This window comes from Vigna angularis, chromosome 8 (assembly GCF_016808095.1).
Source record: "Vigna angularis cultivar LongXiaoDou No.4 chromosome 8, ASM1680809v1, whole genome shotgun sequence".
Classification (NCBI taxonomy): domain Eukaryota; kingdom Viridiplantae; phylum Streptophyta; class Magnoliopsida; order Fabales; family Fabaceae; genus Vigna; species Vigna angularis.
The window spans coordinates 8,612,457-8,636,086 of record NC_068977.1 but is presented as its reverse complement, the minus strand read 5'-3'; the positions used below and the strand labels follow the sequence as shown (position 1 = coordinate 8,636,086).

At 35.6% G+C, this 23,630-nt stretch overlaps 2 protein-coding genes across 4 annotated transcripts in view; one reads left to right on the top strand and one right to left on the bottom strand.

Moving 5' to 3' along the window:
* LOC108345669 (cleavage stimulation factor subunit 77) overlaps nt 1–186 on the bottom strand; it is a 45,740-nt gene extending 45,554 nt beyond the window's left edge. The window contains exon 1 of one of the 3 annotated variants that reach the window (XM_052866914.1): nt 7–186. In XM_052866914.1, the coding sequence (XP_052722874.1) occupies nt 7–9 (3 nt within the window). In that variant the 5' untranslated portion in view covers nt 10–186. The remainder of the gene's footprint in view (nt 1–6) is intronic. The other 2 variants (XM_052866913.1, XM_017584329.2) reach the window with 2 other exon arrangements.
* A 12,137-nt stretch (nt 187–12,323) lies between these two features.
* Nucleotides 12,324–17,388, top strand: LOC108343724 (membrane steroid-binding protein 2). Its single transcript, XM_017582067.2, has 2 exons — nt 12,324–12,807; nt 16,866–17,388. The coding sequence occupies exons 1-2, from the start codon at nt 12,488–12,490 to the stop codon at nt 17,140–17,142; spliced, it is 597 nt and encodes a 198-aa protein (XP_017437556.1). The 5' UTR covers nt 12,324–12,487; the 3' UTR covers nt 17,143–17,388.
* The last annotated feature ends 6,242 nt before the right edge of the window (nt 17,389–23,630 follow it).

Below are 23,630 nucleotides of genomic sequence, written 5' to 3'. Positions count from 1 at the left end.
GTGTACCATGTTGGGGGTTCGAAAGAAAAGAAGCCAGTGACAGTCACGCTTTCATGTTGCCCAGTTTGAAAAGAGTAGGAAAGGGGAAGAAGAAGAAAGCGGGTATTCTTGCTTTTTGGAGAAGACGACGATTAATCGAAACTATTTAAATGGGGATTGAGGGAATTTTGCCGTTTTTGTTTTGTGAGGTTTAATTAACAGCTAGGTTACTCAGAGAATCTAATTAATTTAAGAAGTTACATAAAACTTAGGGATAAAAGAATAACTTTGTAATATTTTTCCTGCTATTATTTTGTTCGTAATTTATATTATAAATTTTAATACTTTTAACTTTAAAACTATTATTATATTGATATGATAATTAACATACACTCTTCTTACCCACTTCTTTTATTATGAAAAAATATGTAAACATTTATTTTATTATTTATATTTATTGTGCAACAAGTGTTTCAAAACTTATTTTTTTAATCACTTGAGATTGTTAATTTATTTTTTATTTATTTCTTTTATTATATGTATATAAAAGTTATTTTAATTTTTTTATTTATTTATTTTATTTTTAAAATTAATTAATTATAAAATGAAAATATATTTCATACTGTTTTGTTTTATTCTTAATTTTATTCTTTTATATCTTTTATTTATTAAATGCTTTAATAAATAACTAAAAATAAGTTATATTTAAAGTATTAATAAAATTAAATTTAAAAAATATATTTCATTTTTATATCTTATAATAATATTATTTAAAAAGATAATATATTTTTTAACTATACAGATTATTTACACTCATAAAAAAATTATCTCTGAGTTGTTTACTCTTTTATCTATTTTGATTTGCTTTTAAACGGATGTATCCCGCAAACATAAATATATTTCAGCTTTATCATATAATATTTTATAAACTATTATTTAGTTGTTAAATATTATAAAAATTTAGAAAATTGTGTTTTAAAATTAATAATATATTTAAAATATGAGATTTGATTATTTTAATATTTAAAGTTTAAATAAATAAATTTTTTATAAGTTTTATTATTTAAAAACATGCAACCAATGTCAATACGCTATTTTCGAGTCTTTGTAGTCTTTTGCATTCTTCGAGTATTAGCACACATTGAAATAGTTAGACCATGGCCTTCGAGTCCGGTTGAGAAATAGTGAAATTGAGTAGCGGGAAGAAAGTATGAGTAAGGTTCGGGTTTGGTTGAGTAACTTTTTCTTTAAAGTTCTAGGTTTTTATATCGTACATTCATGTGTTTGAAGATAAAAAAACGGGTGATTCTTGAGACGAGTTTTCCATTTTTGTCCAATTAGTTTCTCCAACAGAGTAAGTTAGTTTTATGTCATTTTCAGTTTGTATGTTTTTTTTTGTACATGTGAATCATCTTGGTTCACGTGTAGTGTGAGGCCTTGGAAAATTAAACCGTAAGTCTTTTGTCTAATCAAATTAATGCACTGCTGAGTCACCTGTCAGCTCTTATTAATGCACCGCGACACACATTCAGTCTCATTAAAAACGCACTCACACACTCTGACGCACGCCTGCCAAGTGTCAGTTTAGAATCTTCTGAATTTGTAGTGGAAGACAGGTGTCCGTGTGTGAAAGAACGTCCGTTTGACTTGGGAAGAAAACCAATTTTCTGAAAAACCTTCTTTCCACTCTCTGCATGCAGTCGTCTTCTTCCTCAGAACTCAACTTTTCATATTCTCCAACTTCCCTCTAGAAATCCTTCAACTTCTCTCTACTGTTACTCACTCATTTCTTCTCCGTTCAACATTCAGAATCGTAGGAACGTTCCCTGCACCGTGAGCTTCAAACTGAACCGAACAGATCCAAGTTTTGTAACCGGTAAGTCGCTCGACTCTGGACGCTAATTTCTGGGTTACATGCAAACTAAGATTCAGTTGCATGCAAGGGTATAAACTGAGTTTTCTTTGGTTAGACTTAGTTGAAGAGCGTAAGAAAGATCGTGGAGGGTAGAAAGCCATAGTTGGGCAAAGTCAAAGTCATACTCTTAGGACGTACACTGCTATCCAGGTAAGGGAAGCTTAGTAATTTAATTGATACTTGTATGTTGTATGCAAGCATGATATGAACTAAATGTATGAGATGTATGCTGGTTGAGTATGCATGAACGAACGTTGTTGTACTGAATGAATATAATATATGTTGGTTGAAATGCATGTTTATGGTTGATACGTATGAATATGAGATGATTTATCCCTTTGAAGTATGAATGATTGATGAGGTCCAATTTAACTTGTTAGCCGTTGCTAGGACTCGGGTTCAATCCCCAAATCCTTGGCAACGACACTAAAAACTTGTTAGCTCAAAAAATACTTGTTGGGCTCGATTTCGGCAAGTGCACCGAATCGTTCAAGTAATAAACCGGTAAGACCGGGTATCGTTTTCCCAAGAGACTCGTAATACTAGAGAATTGTGCGATTAACAACTCATATAGACTCAATAACATAACATCAATATACAGAACAAGTGCAGGAATGTAAATTCATACATAATTACAAGGTTGGACTTTGGTATTGAAGGCACTTGGAAATGGAAAAGACTAGAAATGGTATGAAATGACATTGTTAAGGCTAGTTTTCACCAATGCACTCTTGTGTATAACCAATTTCATCTCCTCTCTATCAATTTACTAAAGTCAATCCACTAAAACACTCTAGCCCTAATTCCTTAGGTGAAAGAGCCTAGGTTTTCCTTATCAAACCCCAATTCCTTGGCAATCTAACAAGCAAAACCCGCATTAAAGAATTGGGATCTAAGACAACATGTGAATCATCTTCCATTCCTAGAATCAATGACCCACAAGGACTCCTATTTCAGTTCCGGGTTTCATCTTACGTTCCCATAATCCATAAAACCCCAAAATCAAGTCATGAACGTTCCCATTACATGCAAGCTTTAAGCTTGGAAACAAGAATACTAGCAATTGATAGAAAAGGCATATATATAATCAAATCATTCAACAATTACACAAGAATTCAAAGGCTACAACTAATCCCAACAAGATGGGTTTGGTTCTCCATTTCCATGGAGAACCCTAAAGCTTACAAGATGACCATGGAAGAAGATGAAGAACCCAAGAGGAAGAAGGGAGTGTTCCCACGAACCCTAGCAGTCCTCCAAGCTCTCCTCTGAGTGAAATCGCGCCTCCAAATGACCAAAGACCATAACCCCATCGCGTTTCTGGGTTAAATAAGCTGGATCTGACACATCAGCAAAAGTCGCGCCCGGGCGCCCTCTCAGTCGCGCCCGGGCGCGAGCCTCTCGGAAAAAGTCACGCCTGGGCGCCCCATTTCTCACTCCCGGGCGCAAGCTTCTCGCAAAAAGTCGCGCCCGGGCGCCCCTTTTTCACGCCCGGGCGCGACCAGCACACAAAACTGGCACCTGGTCACTTTTCTGTGGAGAAACTGGCCCTGGTGCAGTCGCGCTTGGGCGCCCCTCAGCCAGGGGGGGCCCGGGCCTGACTTTTCAGCACTGCATCATTTTCACTTTTTCTGCAGATCTGCTTGCTTCTAATGGTTGGTTCAGCCTTAGACATTGTTGGAGAGTCTTCCAAGCTCATTTTTAGCTACAAAATAAGGGATTATTGATGAAAGTACATCAAAGTAGCCAAAAACACAATTATTTAGAAAACAAGACAAAACAAGAGGATTAAGCAAGTTATAAGTAAGAAAGGAGTTGATTTTGCCACTAAAATGATGCTTAAAATATGGTATAATTTAGCATTATGAAAATACCCCCAAACTTACAACTTTGCTTGTCCTCAAGCAAAAGTACTTCTCCTAGCAAACAATTCAATCACAATGGTCTAGCAACTCAAGCATAGTTTCAATCAAATAAACAAAATCAATCGTGCTTGCTCAACTTATAAATCACATTCAAGAGACAATATAGTCTTAGCAAGCTAAACTTCAATCATGGTGCTCACAAATTAAAAATCACAAGATAGATGCAAATGATAGATCAACAAAGATGGCAAGTTGTTTTCAATGAGTGCATGGAACCAATCCTCACCAAGGAAAGTGTTTCACTCAAGCACAATGGTGTATAAGGATGTGTGTCTTACTCTCAAATATCACAATGTTACACAAATCAACTTTGCCTTTTGTTTCAACAATATCAAACACATTAACAAGCAAGTTACATCACAAGGACTTTTTGAAGCTTGTATTGTGGCTGGGCTAAGAAGAAAATTTGGTTTTTCTGGACAACAAAGCACCTTGAGATAAGAGACCAAACAATTTAGTTCATGATATAGCATAGTATCTCTTTTTCTCCAAAATTGAATAAACCACTCTCAACTTATTTCCCAACTCTTTTTTCATTGAATTCATTTTTCTTTCTCTTCTTCTTTCTTCTTTTTCTTTCTTTTTAACTCAACTTATTGTTTTTCTCAATGCTCCCCTTTTGACAAGAAGAACTTCCCCAAACTTAGACCATTCTCCTCACTCTAACATATATGTTCATCTCAACTCAAGGTAAGGAGGTTAAGGATTTTTCAATAGGCTTAAGGTTTCGAGAATGAGAATGTTTTCTTTAAGATTCAAAGGTTTAGCATTGGCTTTTAGGCTCAAAATGTAGAAGAGGTGGAAGAACAAGATGACCTTGATCATTTGTAACATGCAAGTAACAGTTCAAATAGAGAAACTTAGGCAAAGTCAACTATGATTCCAAAGTAATAACATTAAACAATAAACTCTGAGGCACAACATCTCACAGGTTTACTCAAGGTTCCAAAATTTGATAAACATCATGCCAAGAATATTGATCACAATTAAAACCAAGCATCTATCTAAACAGATACAAGCAACCACAATCTCAGTTCAACAAGCTCAACCACATAATCTCAATCAGATTTTCAAAACAATTCTCATGGATAAAGAGCAAGCACAAGAGATTTGCATTCAATTCAAGCATAGAAAATGATTCACTCAAATCACCAGACCAATTGCACAAGAACTATCCACAAGGCAAGTAAAAAAAAGAAATCAAAAACACAAATACTGAAAGTAAATAAAACTTGAAATTAAAACTGAAAAACCGATTAAAATGGACTCTTTGCATCTCCAGCAGTGTAGGACACTAGCTTCACTTTCATCTGTAACATCTTCCTCCAACAGTAGCTTATACTCCGCAACTGCTCCACCTCCCCCATCAGTAGGGGCCTGGCCCCCAGGCCATGGTACACGAGTAGCAAATCTTCCAGTCATAGGGTGCTCAGCTCACACTTGGCTCAAAGGATGACCACTGGTGGTTTTGACACCTTTAAAGTTTTAAGAAAGATGTTATCTTGCACAAAGTGAGCTCAAAGTGAAATTAGTATTCCATAGTCAACAACTGAAGAGAATAATCCATAAAACAAACAAAAAGAAAAATGCACAAGAAAGCAAAGAAACAAGACAATGAAATCTAAAGCAAACAAAGACAAAAGTACATGAACAAAGAGGGAAGTCTTAGAATTAAGCTTCCCAAAGGTACAACAACACAAAAAGTTATAACAACACATCAAAAAGAGTGTGTTAAAGAGTGCAAAAGAATGGGAAACTCATCATAAATCAAGAAAAACAAAAGTGCAGAACCAGAACTTTTGGTGCTGGGCGCCACTGGTGCAGGTCGCGCTCGGGCGCCCCTCAGCAGGGGGGGCTTGGGCGCCACTCAGTCAATTTGGTGCAGGATGGCCCTGATGCAGCTCGCGCCCGGGCGCCCCTCAGCAGGGGGGGTTGGGCGCCATATCAGTTTTCTGCATAATGTAGATTTCTGCGAAATTGGCCACTCACCATGTGATTTTTGGTTCTAGGCCTTCATTCAATGCACTCACACACCAAACAAGCTAAAACTAACCTAATACACTTATACAAACCATAAAAACAGCATCACAACTCAAAAATCACAAGAATGCAAAACTACACAAACATGCAAAACATAAGCTACTAATACACAAAACACAAAAATCACACAAACACAAGTAAAAAGGGTAATGAAAATGGGTTGCCTCCCAAAAGCGCTTGTTTAACGTCATTAGCTTGACGGATTACTCAATGAAGTGCAAACTTTGATGTTGGTGTGCTCCTTCCACCAACTCTTCTTGAACCACTTTCTAGCCACCAAATCAACTCTCAAAGCTTGATTTCTTCTTTTTAGCCCTTCCACTACCTTGACATCTTTAAATACTCAATCCTCTTGATCAACTTTGGCTTGCTAGGCTTGAGTTCCTTGTCTCTCATCAAAGGGTGGTGGTGACTAGTCTTTCTCATTTCCTTCTCCCTTTCTTCATCTTTCACTTAGCACTTGGAGCATCTTCAATGAAGGGAGAATTTTGGGCAGCTTGTAGTGCTCAAGCTAGTTGTCTCCTTGTGTCCTAATATTTCCTTCAAACTCAGGGTCTTCATGATGCTTTTGAGGCTGCAGTCCTCCTTGTATGAACATCTCCCTGCATACACTTAGACACAACTAGGCTAAAGCCACAAATTAGCCCAAATAAAAGTGAAAATCTATTTACAACAAAAGAGTTAGTTCTATATACAAAATCAAGTCTACAAAAGTTAGAAACCTCACAAAAGTCTAGTATTGACACGAGTCCCCGGCAACGGCGCCAAAAACTTGATGAGGCCCAATTTAACTTGTTAGCCGTTGCTAGGACTCGGGTTCAATCCCCAAATCCTTGGCAACGGCACTAAAAACTTGTTAGCTCAAAAAATACTTGTTGGGCTCGATTTTGGCAAGTGCACCGAATCGTTCAAGTAATAAACCGGTAAGACCGGGTATCGTTTTCCCAAGAGACTCGTAATACTAGAGAATTGTGCGATTAACAACTCATATAGACTCAATAACATAACATCAATATACAGAACAAGTGCAGGAATGTAAATTCATACATAATTACAAGGTTGGACTTTGGTATTGAAGGCACTTGGAAATGGAAAAGACTAGAAATGGTATGAAATGACATTGTTAAGGCTAGTTTTCACCAATGCACTCTTGTGTATAACCAATTTCATCTCCTCTCTATCAATTTACTAAAGTCAATCCACTAAAACACTCTAGCCCTAATTCCTTAGGCGAAAGAGCCTAGGTTTTCCTTATCAAACCCCAATTCCTTGGCAATCTAACAAGCAAAACCCGCATTAAAGAATTGGGATCTAAGACAACATGTGAATCATCTTCCATTCCTAGAATCAATGACCCACAAGGACTCCTATTTCAGTTCCGGGTTTCATCTTACGTTCCCATAATCCATAAAACCCCAAAATCAAGTCATGAACGTTCCCATTACATGCAAGCTTTAAGCTTGGAAACAAGAATACTAGCAATTGATAGAAAAGGCATATATATAATCAAATCATTCAACAATTACACAAGAATTCAAAGGCTACAACTAATCCCAACAAGATGGGTTTGGTTCTCCATTTCCATGGAGAACCCTAAAGCTTACAAGATGACCATGGAAGAAGATGAAGAACCCAAGAGGAAGAAGGGAGTGTTCCCACGAACCCTAGCAGTCCTCCAAGCTCTCCTCTGAGTGAAATCGCGCCTCCAAATGACCAAAGATCATAACCCCATCGCGTTTCTGGGTTAAATAAGCTGGATCTGACACATCAGCAAAAGTCGCGCCCGGGCGCGAGCCTCTCGGAAAAAGTCACGCCTGGGCGCCCCATTTCTCACTCCCGGGCGCAAGCTTCTCGCAAAAAGTCGCGCCCGGGCGCCCCTTTTTCACGCCCGGGCGCGACCAGCACACAAAACTGGCACCTGGTCACTTTTCTGTGGAGAAACTGGCCCTGGTGCAGTCGCGCTTGGGCGCCCCTCAGCCAGGGGGGGCCCGGGCCTGACTTTTCAGCACTGCATCATTTTCACTTTTTCTGCAGATCTGCTTGCTTCTAGTGGTTGGTTCAGCCTTAGACATTGTTGGAGAGTCTTCCAAGCTCATTTTTAGCTACAAAATAAGGGATTATTGATGAAAGTACATCAAAGTAGCCAAAAACACAATTATTTAGAAAACAAGACAAAACAAGAGGATTAAGCAAGTTATAAGTAAGAAAGGAGTTGATTTTGCCACTAAAATGATGCTTAAAATATGGTATAATTTAGCATTATCAATGATTAATGTGAATCATATAAAGTTTGGAAATTAATATTGATATGAAGTATAAAGTATGAACTGATACGTTGAAAATTGATAATTGAACTAGAAGGAAATCGTAAATATGGAATCCTTACTATGATAAAATACGTTCGTCATCGTACGGTCTTATACCGTTCGGTTTCTAATCAATTGCTTAAAAAGGAATCCTTTCATTTGGAAAGAGTTCTGATCGAGAACGAGCTTCCCGTGAAATACTATGTTGAGCGTTCGACTCAGCCTAGTGGTAACCTTATAATTTAAATTAAGTTATAATGTATTACCCCTTATACTTACAAATTTGTAGTGCTCGGTCTTACACTGAGCGTTCATCCTCTTTAGTACTCGGTCTTATACCAAGCGTTTGTCCTAATTAATTATCGGTCTTATATCTAGCGTTCGTCCTAAGAAGTGTTCGGTCTTATACCGAACGCTCGTCCTTACCTTTGATTTTTGAATGGGCGTAAATAGCGTCCGTTCAAATTATTAGTAAATGTATATTATCGCGTTCGGTCATTGACTGACAGTCGATCCTTTTAAACAAATTGTTCTCAGTATAATTAAATAATTGTCTTGTCGTATCTTTATCCATTTGGATTAGGCCTAGAGTCTTTGTACCTAAATTATTCTGAACATTGATTTTATATCTCTAAGAGTCGGTTCATTCAACTGATTCGAGTAGCAGTCACGTTCTTCATATAATTATGTGTGGACTTATTCTGTTTGACAGCGAGCCTTCTAAATCTAGCCTTTAGCGTTCGTCTTCGTTCTTCAGAAGTATGAACGTTCGTTATTTTATACTTTTAAAACTGAAGATAAAGATGATGATAAATTATAAGTAGTTGAAGTGTGAACACTATATTGAATGATTATACGATTATGGAATTTGAACGAGCGTTCCAGGGAGGAACGACTCTTACATATATTGAGTATTAAATTTGGTAAAGTATGACTGTGGATAAGTTAAGACTTGCTGTCCATCCTGATGTTCCGTGAGTACTCATCCTCATGTAGAGGGAGTATGTCATGTGTGGGAACGGCAGGAGGTCCTTAGTCCATTAGTTAACATGGGCGACGTAAGAACGGACTAACCTCGAGTGGCAGCTGTTTGGTGTATCCCAGTTACTACATCACTCGGGTGCAAGGACGCTTGTAACTACACAGATTCATACAGTCCGGACGGTCGGTATAGTATATATTTATATATATATTTCGGATGCTGTTATATGATTGAATTATGTACTTGTGTGGATTGAAATGTTTATGGTATATGTTGATGTATAAATTAAATTACATAAGCTTACCCTTTCGTTTTCCTTGTGTTGTCGGTTGTCTATGTACGTTCGTCCTGTCATTGCAATGATCATCCGTGTGGGTGTGAGCAGATGGAGGTGCGTCTCTTGAAGAAATGCTAGAAGAAGAAAATTTGGAAGACGCTAATCTGGTTGAAGTAGAAGTTAAATCCGAGCCTTAGAGCGCTCGCTAGGTTCTTATCTATTAGTCTTTCAGTTTTATTTTGAACGTTCGGTTAAGTTTTGTAAAATCGTTCGTCTCTGAACTTCTGTTACTGTTGTATTGTATCTAATGTTGTACTTTAAGTCGTTCGGCTTTTTGAACCTCGTTTAGTAATGTAAAGACTGCACTGTTTTACTGTTAAATATAATTAATTCTGATTATGGTTATTACTGTATTTTGGGATGTTACATGTAGTGTTTGAGTCTTTTATAAGAGATTATGTTGATCAACGATACTAATGGTGAGTTATGATCATGTTTGTGTTATTCAAAGGAATATGTAAAGCTTTTTGTATGTCTACATAGGAAAGTTAATTTCATTATTTTTAACTGATTTATAATTTGCAATTGCTAATTATATGTTTGTATGATATTTGGTTTGTGTAATTTAGTTGTCTAAAGAAATATGAGATGTGGAGTTGAGTTAAAATTTAATTTGGTTTACTTGAATTGTATTTTGAAATTTGGTATGTTGTTTGGTTAAATATTGTGATTGAGATTAATTGAGTCATTGAGTAATGTACAATTTGATAGTTGGTATGTTTTTACCATAAGTTGTTGTTGGACCGATTTGTAGGGTTGAAATGACATAAATTTACAAAATTATGTTTTGCATAATTATGTAGACTCGATAGGTGATAATATACTTGTTGGACAAAGTCAAAGTCAGAGAGTTACTAACTTGATTTGGGCAAGACAATACTCGTTAGGGTAGATCAAAGTCAAAAAGCTCACTGACTTGAAAGTCGCTAAGGATTTAGGTGTCTCTAGGTCGTGTCTCTAGTGCAAACGACAACAGTGTGGGGTAAGTTCCACTTTGTTGTAATTGTCCCAGTTTTCATTGTTGTCATCTTCACAACTGAGGATCTTACTAGGTCATCTTCACTTTGCTCACTACTCATCTACCTGAACACCGCGAGTAGCTCCTACAAGTTTGAGCCGTTCTACTATTTGGTGACCTCGTCACTGCCATTGCCGATACTTTTTTTATATGTGTTCGTTATTACATTGGCCACTCCTCCCTGGCGACCCTTCCCTGCTTAGGTTCACGATCGTCATGGAACTCACAATATTGGCAACACCGATGAGGTTCGTCTACTCCATTTTCCTTTTTGTTTCAATTTTTCCTATCTTTATGGTTTTAGGTTCTAATGTTTGTTGTTTCAAGAGAGAATGATGGTGAATTGAATTTGAAGGGTTATGGGATTTGGACTTTTCTAATTTTGTTGATGTAATTTTAATTGAATTTAATTTTTATGTTTTGATTAAGTGTTTTGTTTGAAACCAAATGGAGCCAATGTTGAATGTTGGAGATGAAACCTAGTTTTAATGGGAGAGAGGGCGTTTCTGGTTGAAAGTTTTGGGAAATCATTGAGTTTAATTGCGTAAATAATTTAATTTCTCCATTGTTCGTGTTTTTTGGTTCATTTATATCGTGTTATTGTTGTGATATTATTGGTTTAGTTAATTACATGATTAGATTTGTGTGTGAAGTATCTTAGCTTTATGTTCTATTGTAGACTTATTGATGAGTGCCTAATATGAGTTAGCTTTGATTATAATTTGGCACTTATCTTGTTTTGATTATGTTAAAAATCAATGTTAATCACTTCAAATTTACTTGTTTTGCAGGTTTTGATAAACTTTGAGAGTCAAAGATGTAATAAGAAGAAAACAAAGGAATTATGACCAAAACACAACAAACTGACTTAAGCGTGGTTGCAACGTGGAATTTGAGGCTTGAGTCACATGAAGAAAACTCACCTTAAAAGGAAACCTCAAACCTTTACCTAAGGTTAAGGCCATGAAGAATCATTCACCTAGAAGTAATCTTAAGAGGCTTCAACACAAAAACACAAAGGCTAAGCTATAGAGGAAACCCACCTTGGGAGGAAATCTCACAATTGAAGCCATGAATGGCACCGCTAAAGCCACACTATCATTGTCTATAAAAACAAAATTTCCTCTCTATTTCAGAGAACCTTTTTGGATACTTTTCACTAGACTTTCTAGACAGGTTTAGAGAGACTTTAAAAAGTCTTCTCATATATTTCCTCTGTACTATAAAGAACATCATTAAAGGATTAGGAGACAAAGTTCCTTCCTTGTATTAACTTCTTCACATCCATTATGAGAAAATAAATCTCCTAGGTGTTGGAGTGAAATGTAAACCACTTTAAAACTCTCTTGTATTCAATACTATTTTATTTATGAATGCTTGCTTTTAAATACAAGTTTGTGAATTGGTTTATACTTGTTATTGGATGAATCGATCACTCATTTTGTTTCACTAGCTTAAAACTGAGAGGAAACTAATTTCAAGTTGTGGTCCAATCAATTCTCCTATATGCTTTTATATGTTAAAAATAGATCTAAGGTAGTAGTTAGCTATGGAATCTCGATCTTAATGCAAGATATCCATTCAACTAATTGTAAAGGAACCATACTAAAAGTTGGTGATCTTAGACTTTAGGTGTGAAAATGTACCTAAAGTTACATCTAAAAAAGACCCCTGAGGACTTGATTACTTGCATCCTCGTATTAACTTATTTTAAATAAAATTAAAATCAAATTAATAACTTTTAAATTATCGAAGTTAAGGTTTAAATATTGGTAGGTTTGATACAAAAAGTATATATGGTGGAAAATCAACACGTCTATTTATTCCCACATAAGATGTGCACTAATACGCTTCCAAAATCCAAAAAACAAAAGAACATAAAACCCAAACAACCAAATCCAGTTAGGTGGCTTCATTTCCATTCTCACCTACCAACGCTTACTACTCTTCCTTTTCAGAAGCCATTTTGAGAGAAGTGTTCAGAAATGGGTCTGTACACGAGCGTGATGGAAGAGATAGCGTTTTACACGGGGCTGTCTCCCGCCGCGTTTTTCACCGTTTTGGCTATGATGGTCGTCGTTTACAGAACCGTGAGCGCCATGTTTGTGTCCCCCGAAGACTACAACAAACCGCCCGTTGTTTCGGCCCGAACTCACCCCCAGTTCGAAGACCCCGAACCGCCTCGCCAACCGGTCCAGTTGGGTCAAGTAACGGACCGGGAATTGCTAGCGTACGATGGTTCCGACCCCAATAAACCGCTTTTGATGGCAATCAGGGGTCAGATCTTTGACGTGTCCACTGGCAGGTACAGCTTTCGTTTTTGTGTGCTGGTGTTGCCTATGAGAAAGTCACTTGTTTTTTAATTATGTAAATTTTTTATGAATGTTTTTTAACTAACTTTTCCATAATCATTCTTAAAAATATATAAAGGATTTTTTTTTTAAATTTTAGATAAAAGTAATTAGCCTCAAACAGAATTCTTTTTATAAAAAATTATATGAAATACCTTTTATTAATTAATTTTCACGAGAAAGAATACTATTAGTGAGACCTAAATTTCAATAACACTGACACTGTTGCTTTAAGTTACTTCTAATCTTGACGTGGATGAGTGATGGTTAATCTTAGATAAAACTAAGAGTTACTTAGAGTTCAGGTATATACGGGGAGCATATGCTGAAATAAGTCTCGAATTAAAACATCTTGATATCTGTTAGAATAATTAGTTGTGTGTGAGCTGTGTATTAGTTAGATGTGAGTGTGAGTGTTTCCAACCAGATTGAATTGTCTAGGTGTTACTGGTTGCTTTCTACTTAAATGTAACATTAAGATTAGATGTGTAGTAAGTCCTCTAGAAATATATGTTTTTGCATTAACCTTAGTTGATATCAGAGCCGGCCGCTCTGTTTTTTTTTTTTCTTGATTTATCTGTCGGACATGGCCATTGCTGTCCACCATTATCAGGCACTGATTGCCGTTGCCTGGAGCAATTTTTGTTGCTGTCCACCTATAATCTGCAGCCATCCACTGTCTTTTAAAATTGTCACATTGTCAACAACTATTTTTAGTTGTTCACTGCTGTCCACCGCCACAGTTTAGTAGCGGATCTGAATCCTCCTTGAGCGACGACCATATCCGCCGGAATCAGGGCAAACCTCCAGTCGCCACGCGCCACCTTTCTCCAAAGTTGAATGACAGGTGCTTGGATTAGAGTAGCCTTTAAATTTGTAAAGCTATTCCTACCTGTGTAGACCATGTAAAAGCTGACAATTTAGGGATATTTGTAAATGAAGAGGCAGGAGTGACATAACCTCAAATAAATATGGGGTAAAATCTGGTAATTAAATTAGGTGTTGACCAATCCTGAATAGCCTGAAATTTATCTGTATATAAGGCCATTTTGCCTTAATGAATAATATGGCCCAAGTAGGAAATTGATGATTGTCCAATTGAACACTTAACAAAAAATTGATTATCCTTGAGCAAATAAAGAATAACCAGTAGATGATGTAAGTGTTCTATCACAGATACACTGTAGATAAGGATGTCATTAAAAAATCGTGCACAGTCTGTTGGAGGTGAGGTCTGATTAGGTCATTCATGGTTGCATGGAAGTTAGAGGGAGCTTTAGATAAATCGAAAGGCATCACTAAAAGTTATATTGACTGTCAAAAGTGTGAAAAGTGATTTTATGACAATCTTTAGGGTCAACATGATTTTGGTGATACCCTGAGCGTTGGTCTAACTTAGTGAAAACACAAGCTGTAGTGAGTTCATCCAATAACTCCTGAATAGTAGGGATTGGAAAATGATTCTTAATGGTGATTGCGTTTAGTGCCCTGTAATTCACACAAAATCTCAAATGTACTGTCCTTCTTTTATAAAAATAATTGGTGAAGAAAAAAGGCCTGTGTTGGATCGAATAATTCCTTTATCAACATAATGTTGATGAGGGAGGTCATTGTTTGTTTATGAGCATGAGGATAACAATACAATTTGATGTTCTAGGATAGTGGGGGCGGTTGGGGGTAATTCGTGAGGGACCAAAAAATAGTGTAGAAAGTTGAGAATAGGCTGAATTTCTAGAGGAATGGGTTGTATGGCGGGGGATGTGGAATTGAAAGATATTTGTTGAAAAGTGAGTAAGTGGAGGTATGCAATGACATTTGTATGTGTAAGGTGTGGCAAAAGTGGTGAAAAGAGGTTGGACGAAGGGTAGTGTTGGTGTTATCAATAAGGGTGATGTGTTAGCCGCCATGAGGGGTGGAGAAATATGCTTGGGGGTGGGGAGGGGGGGTCCCAAATAGCTAACCAATCCATTCCCAAAGCTACATCAACTCCGTCAATCGATAGTAGGTAAAAAGGAATAATGAAAGTTGAGATTGAATGGATACAAGGACTTAAGGAAAATTAGAATGAGCAATGTATACGGTCACCATTGCTTATCATAACAGACAATGGTGTGGTGGGGACAGTGCATAATTGAAGGTGGGAAGCTAAACGAGTTCGTAAAATATTGTGGTAAAATAGTGACAAGGAGGTATTCAATGTGGCCATGAAACTTGAATGCATGTGGCCAATAGGTGCTTGAGAAAGCTTGAAAATAAAAATGAAAATGGATAGATCCATCTAAATCAGTACTAATGGAGTTTCCATACATGTGTGGTAAGGATTAAGGGGATCATAATCTCCTTATAAAAGTAGGAAACGCTTGGTAGTGCACTTATGACCGGGGTAAAACTTGTTATCACAGTTATAACACAAACCTACACATCGTCTCTCTTGAAGTTAGGTTGAAGTCAAACATTTTGTAGGGGGATTGACAAGTTTAGGGTTCGGTAAAAGGTTAGAAGATGGTAGAGGGAGGATAGTTTGGCGCCTAGTGTATTTTGTTTGGAGTCATGGAACTTGGATTCAAGGAACTTGGATTCAAGTAACTTAGTCAAACCTAAGGCTTGGGCAATGGAAATGGGTTGGAGGACAACAAGCACACAACATATTTTTGGAATGAGTCTAGAAATAAAAAAATTCAAAATCATGTCAGGGGTTAGCCCAATAACTATTGCAAAGTTTTTCAAAAGCTGGTTGGTATTCTGTATGTTGGCTGAGTTTAGAGTTTTTCTTGATGATTGACATACGTGGAAGGGCCAAAGTGAAGCTCTAAGGCATGAGTGAAAGAACCCCTATCTACAAGTTGGTAATTTTGATAGATCCATATACCAAATAATAACTTTCTTTTTTGCAATTTTATTCCGAATGACAGTATGGAGACCATGTTTACAATCTGTAGTCCACCTTAGGGTGACACTTGTCTCTTATGCCAACATAAAGATTCCGATTATAACGTTCATAATTTTGGTTAAATATAGTTCATGAACTTCATAGGTTTAATGATCTTTCTAGTGGATCTCGTATAGTGAGGTCCACTATTAAATAGACTCTACGCTCATGCTTGAATATTGTGTATTGATGGGTCATATGATCTAAGTGTTATAATGGCTTGATAGACTTTAAGCTTGCACTCGGGCCTGAAGGATCATATACCAATAGGCCATTATACGAATGTTATAATCGGCTTGATGGACCCTACGCTTGTGTTCGAGCGTAACGGGTTGTGTATCGATGAGTATGAGAGGTTTTATACGATATACTCTGAGGAGTGACAGACCATGATTTTGGAGAACCAATTGCAATTGTAGAAAGGAAAGTCTCACAATAAATAAAGAAAATCAAACCTTGGAAAGTAGACAAAATATTGAATGATCTAGTTGAAGAGATCTCGCAAATCCTTGGCTAAAACAATTACATACACTACTGCTGTAGAATACTTTTAAATAAATGATCGATTTGATCTTTAAAAGGGACTAATTTTCAGTTTATTTCTTAGAGAATGAAATATTTTTGTGAAATTTTGAGATTATTTTGTTTTTAAAATATACTGTTAAGGATCTATTGTTAGTAGAGCAGAAAGTCTTTTGTCATTATGCTACAATATTAGGGATCAGTTTGAAACTTTGGCACATTCCGAGACTATGATTATTATTTTTCATTTTTTAAAAAGCTAATAACTACAACTTGCATTTTCATCAAATTGATCATATACTTATTATTTTTACACAAACATCGTATCATATTTGTGAATAGAATGATGCGATAAAGTGGTCAAATATGATTGAATGTCTATCTTACAGGGACGGTATATGAGTTAAACTCTTGAGTTTTTAGTAATAACTGAAAAGATGATTTGTTACTTGTCATATGTCATCTTGTGATACATTTCATTCACCTCTTAACACATTTTGTGTGTGCTTACTTGGTATGAGTGATAACACTGACAAACTCTACTTGATTATGAACAAGCAGGAATTTTTATGGTCCCGGAGGACCTTATGCAATGTTTGCAGGAAAGGAGTGTAGTAGAGCCCTTGCACTTCTGTCTTTCAAACCTGAAGAAATTAATGGGGACCTCGAAGGTTTAGGTGAGTCAGAGTTTACAATATTAGAGGACTGGGAATTTAAATTCATAGAAAAGTATCCAAAGGTTGGCCTCCTCATTCCAGAAGAAAGAGCACCAAAAAAAGAGGAACAAGTTCAAGACAGTTTGGAAAATTCCAATGAATACAAGGATGAGACAAAATAGAAACCGTTATATTGTATAGGTTGCTTGTAACCTAGGGATTTCTATAGGGCTTTTGAATCACTGATAGTTTCAAAGTACAGCTCGGTAAGTAGCACGAACACATTGCGAGGCATATTTGTCCACTGGATAGTGGTCATGATTTCAACATAAACCTCTTGCATTTGGCCATATTAACACATCTCCCAAGTTCATATATGTAAATGGATATCGAAAAAGAAATCTAGTTATCATAGCTTGTTGTACTCACTATTCTGCCTTTGAAATGATCTCTTTTTGGTCGTTTTTGTCAAACTTGGTCCCAAATTTGCGTGTAAGACTGAGTTGTTTAATAGTTAGCTTTTACCCTTTTTACATTATTAAGAAAGTGTTTATTTAAGGTGTATCATTCTGTTTTCTAGAATTACTCTTTAAAATATTATTTCTGGATAGATTTAAAGTATAATATTTAGTTCCAAATTTTAAATCTTAGAGTAAAAAAAATAAGAGTAGAAATATAATAATTGAAATATAAAACGAATTTTGATCCTCTCATGCTAGTTTTGTCTCCAACCCTCTTTGGTGTTACGTACGTATATGGTCGGATAAAACTAATAACTGGATTAAAGGTGTCAGTTTAAACAAAAAAAAGAAGAAAAGTTAATTCCAAATGATAGGATTTGCTGCAATAATAATTTGGGATTAGATTTAAATAAATTACTTGTTCCTCTTTTTAGTTTTTTCTTTAGAAACTCATATTATACATTACTGTGAAATTTGATATCATAGATAGGTTGACACTCTAAAATTTGCAAATATTTTTTCCTCACATGAAACATATCATAAAAAAAGAAAATAGAAGATGCAAACACATTTTAAAAACACATGGAGGCAATACACCAAACCTACATAAAAAAAGAAATAGTCCCTTCTACACAAAAAAAAAATACCTATAAAAAAAATAAAAATCCAAACTAATACTATTAGGAACGAAAAAAAACCATTTATATTCTAACTTATTTTCAATCCTCAATGTTGGCCAATTTATTAGTAGAGTGATTCTCTTTCCCGTGTGAAAACTCAAACTCCATATCAAAACATATCTTTGAACACTTTTTCCATCTTCCTCTAAGATATTAAAGAGCCAACAATTGCAAGTATGACACCCATAATTTCAACATACAAAGCATTTTGGATGCCTAAATAGAAGAAAAGCTCCCAATGTACTCTCCTTTGCTCCCACTAAAGATCCCAACACAAGTAGAAATCCTTGGACTTCATCTAGCAGCATCATGAGTATTGAGAATTTGATCCAATCCACTTGAGGAAAGTCACAAAACACTTGAATAGGTTTGGAAAATTTTACAGACGTAGTTTTGATTCCAAAAGATATCAAAACAGAAAAGTTAGACATGATTATGAATAAACTTATTAGAAACATTACATGTTAATCTAACATCCCTTAATTTGATGTATAGTCATGTGAATGGTAATAAATTACTTAAATCTGGAATGATTTCTTATCTTCCGAATCATCTTAAAGAGTATGTAGAAAAGACCAATCTAATAAGTCTCACCAATGAATTCATTCCAACTCTAAAAAAATGAATTAATTGTAATATATGATGTATAGTTTCCTCTGTTGGTGTAAGATGGTCCTCGAAAGAAAGTGGGTGTTGAATAGAACCTGTAGACAATTTATACATTTTTGCACATATATAGAACCATTAAAAAGAGTATAAAGGATAGATATCACATTGAATTCATATGGATTCACACCAAACACAAGGATTATGTCTAGTTTCTTAAGCATCAAGCTTAAGAAGTTCCACTAATCAAATAAACTAATTGGATTTAATGAATATATACACAACTTTAGGTTATGAGTATCAACCTCTCTCTAGGTGTCACAATTATCAATCTTTCCATGTGAGTATATAATCTCTCCGGATAACGAATATCAACATTTCTAGTTATAACTCTCTTAATCCCCCTAAGTATCAAGAACTCTAAATAGAATAATGAGAAAACACTCTCACAATAAGATATTACAATTACACTCACATGGTATACAATGACTAAGTTCACTACCCACTGTGTTTTCGCATACAAGACTTTTTTTTGGATTTAACTCTACACGCTCAATATCTCTTTCTATTTTTTCTCTTTTATTTACCCTTTATGCTATTTCATTCTTGTATACCATTTTTTCTCTTTTATTTTCATACCATTGCTCAATATTTTTGCATCGTTGATCAACTTTTAACCTTTCATCTATAGCAGCTGCTCTATAGGATGGTCTATTGGTTGCTGCAAGTTGTAGTGGTAGTACATGTTGTTGAAAATATGATTGATTTGGCTCCTTGGAATAATAATTATAATTCGTTCGGAAATTACATTGTTGACTATTTGCATATGGAAAATTATTTTGTAATTTTAAAAAAGATGTTATGAAAAGAAATAAGTTCAAAGGTTATTGAATAGACTTATAAGAAAAAGAGGTATATTTTAATGGATAACTTAAGTATTTTATCTTTTTTTTTTTGACAAAAGTGTATTCTAACTAGTTTTACAAAAATTATGATAAAAAAAATACCAAATTAAAATAACTAAATAAAATAAATAGATGTTAAAAGAAATATGGAAAAAGAAAATGTTAGTAATAAACAAAAATGAAATGAAAATAACAAAAATAAAACAAGAACCAAAATAATAGAAATTTTAATCGTATTTTTCAACAATGGTGTTAAATTTGATAACTTTATCGTTAACACGATGAAATTAATATTACTAAACTTATCAATTTGACTAAAACAAAATATTCTAACTTTTTGGTACTAAAATATATAACATAACCCATTTAAAATTTATTTATTATAACTATATAAATTTTATCTAAAACACTTTCAACTCTTTAATATCTCAAGCATATCATACCTAACTCATGATATTGTCATCAAGAAACATTTAATCAATTTACATATTGAACGACCATATTAGCAAAACATTCATCTCAAGATTTAAACAATTTGAATATAATAAAAGAATACACAATTTCTGCATAAAATCAAACTGGATCACGTCACTTTCACATTTAGATCATATTTTCTAAAGTACTCTATAAAGAAACATACTGTGAGATCTCGGAAATTTAAACCATGATTATACTGTCAAATCTGTCATTATTGCACTGCTGAGTCACCTGGCTGCTTCCATAAAAGCACCACGCCACACGTCCAGTGCATTAAAAACACACTTTGCACTGCATGCACGAGCGCCATGTGTCACGTAGAAGCTTCGGAAGTCAGAAGTGGGAGTGCAGGTGTCAGCAGAGGAGACGCTCGTTCGATTGGGCGTGAAAATTAACAAAACTGAGTTTCGAAAAACGCTCTCTCACCTGCACACACTCTTCTTCTTCCTCAGAACCCAACCTTTCATTTTCTCTAACTTCTCTCTAGAACCAGTTCACCTTCTCTCTTCTGTAACTCACCATTTCCTTCTCCGATCACGTTTCAGAACCGTAGAAACGTTCCTGGAGACGTGAGCGTCATTCTGATCCGAACAGAATCTGGAACGGAACTGGTAAGTCCTCGTTGCTAAGCGTTCGTCCTTTTTGGATTCATGCGAACCCTAGTTCTGGTTGCATGCATGGGTTATAGGTCTGAGTCGTTCTGATTTATGGTGTTTTAGATTAAGTGGAAATTGTTGAGCGAAACCTGAGGGTAGAACGCTGTTAGAGGAAGCACTAAATCTTGCTTTTTGGGAGTACCCTGCTATCCAGGTAAGGGAAGCTTAATAATTTGGTTTATACATATATGATTGTGTGCGAGCATGATAGAAATAGAATGTATGAGATGTATGCTGTGTTTGAGTATGCCTGAACGATCGCTGTTATGCCTGAGTGAATATGGTATGTGTTGATTGATACGTATGAATTTGGATAATGATGATTATTGTATAGTATGATTTGTTAATATGAATTCTATAAAGTATGTGAATTAAATGATGAATCGGAAATTATAAGATCATGAATCGTATGAGAAATGTTGAGTTAGAATAGATGAAAAATCTGAATCTGATAAGCTTTTCTATGATAAAATACGTTCATCATCGTACGGTCTTATACCGTTCGGTTTCTATTCAATCGCTTAAAAAGGAATTCTTTTATTTGAAAAGAGTTCTGAAGTTGGACGAGCGTCCCATGAAATACTATGTGGAGCGTTCGGCTCAACCTAGTGGTAATCTTGTAAATTAAATTAAGTCATTATCCCTTATATTTATAAAACGGTAGCGCTCGGTCTTACACTGAGCGTTCGTTCTAAATGGAGCTTGGTCTTATACCAAGCGTTCGTCTTAAGTAGCGCTCGGTCTTACACTGAGCGTTCGTTCTAAATAGCGCTCGATCTTATATCTAGCGTTCGTCCTAAGAAGTGTACGGTCTTATACCGAACGCTCGTCCATACCTTTGATTCCAGAACGTACGTAAATAGCATTCGTCTCAAATTATCAGTAAATGAATATTCGCTTTCGGTCATTGACCGGCGGTCAATCCTGTTAAACAATTGTCCTCAGAGTACTAAACAATCATCTTGTTGTATCTTTATTCTTTTGAATTTAGTCTAAAGTCTTTAAATCTAAATTATTCTGAAACATTTATATTATATCGCTAAGAGTCGGTTCATTCAACTGATTCTAGCAAAAGTCACGTTCGTCATGTTCAAAGCGTCAACTTTATTATTTTTGAAAAGAAGATCTCTCGGTCTCACTCTTGACGTTCGTCCTCGTTGTGTAGAGGATTGAATGCTCGTCTTTTTATGGAAGTGGAACATAGAATGAAAATGTAAATAAAAGGAAGTATTAAGGTGTGCGAACCCTATAAGATGGGAAATTATGATTTTGGTATTTGAACGAGCGTTCCATGGAGGGACGACTCATATATTGGATATTAAATTTGGTAAAGTATGACTGTGGATAAGTTAAGACTCGCTGTCCATCCTGATGTTCCGTGAATACTATCTTCATGTAGAGGAAGTATGTCATGTGTGGGAACGGCAGGAGGTCCTTAGTCCATAAGTTAACATGGGCGACGTAAGAACGGACTGACCTCGAGTGGCAGCTGTTTGGTGTATCCCAGTTACTACACCACTCGGGTGCAAGGACGCTTGTAACTACACATATTCATACGGTTCAGACGGTCAGTCTATATATATATATATATATATATATATATATATATAAATGTATGTTGGATGATGTTATGTGTTGAGATATGTGTTTGAATGATCTGAATTGTTAGTATATATGTTGACGTATGAATTAAATTACTTAAGCTTACCCTTTCGTTTTTCCTTGTGTTGTCGTGTTGTATATGTACGTTCGTCCTGTCATTGCAATGATCATCCGTGTGGATGTGAGCAGATGGAGGTGCGTCACTTGAAGAAGTGCTAGAAGAAGAAAATTTGAAAGACGCTAACCTGGTGGATGTGGAAGTTAAAGCCGAGCCTTAGAGCGCTCGCATGGTTATTTTGTTAGTTTGTTAAGTTTAATTGTGGACGTTCGGTTATAGTTTTGTAAGACCGTTCGTCTCTGAACTTCTGTCTTTATCGCGTTCGTTATTTCTGTATGTTAAACCGTTCGGTTTTTTTTTAAGTCTCGTTCAGATTTGTAAGACTGCACTATTTTATTTGCTTAATGTAATTAATTCTGATTATGGTAATTACTATATTTTGGGATGTTACACGTACTAACTTCATTTACCCTTTTAACTTGTTTAAATCAGGTTTAACCTCCTAATTTCACTACACTTGCAAGAAGGCTAAATATGTACATAAAACATTAATAGCCTAGCCCCGCAAAATAGCAACGCATACAATTCCTATCCTAGCCCTGCAGCCATTTTCATGAAACAACTCGAGAAAATAGCAAAGAGAAACTTACTAAAAAAAAAAATATTTCTGTTTCGAGATATATATGTTAGGTTTGTGGTTGGACTCTAACCTGGAATACGGATTTCCAAATTGTTTGTCCGTGCCATTCTGGTGCTCAAGCAGCTTTTTGTAGTCGAACGGGTGCAGAGAACAAACACATATTTCCGCTTCATAAATAGTTCCGAGTCTAAGTTATTATTAGGGACATTGATTATGTGTTACGTTATTCTGTACGAATTTCATTATCTTGAACTTGGTATTTTTAACTAATATACACATTTTATTATGAACTTTTAGAGTTTAACTAAAGTATTTCGGTTTAATCATACAAATTGTAAGCACAAATTGTTAGCAGTGCCTTTAAAATCAAATTGGTGATTGAAGGGTTCAGAATTTAATGATCTAACAATAATTGAATTGACAGAAATGAAATTGTCATTTTTTTACTTTACATCAGTGAGATGAAAAATGTCCCAGTCCCATCCCATTTTAAATTTTTAAATAACTGGCTTTTAGTCTATTTTACACAGTCCTCCTTTACTAATATCTTGTAAACATACCCAGAACCAACCAACAGTTACAATG

What these genes read in the sequence shown, in the direction of transcription:
- LOC108343724 (XM_017582067.2), top strand. Translation starts at nt 12,488, where the DNA reads ATGGGTCTGTACACGAGCGTGATGGAAGAGATAGCGTTTTACACGGGG. An exon ending in TTTGACGTGTCCACTGGCAG is followed by an intron (nt 12,808 to 16,865) that starts GTACAGCTTTCG and finishes ATGAACAAGCAG; the next exon opens with GAATTTTTATGGTCCCGGAG.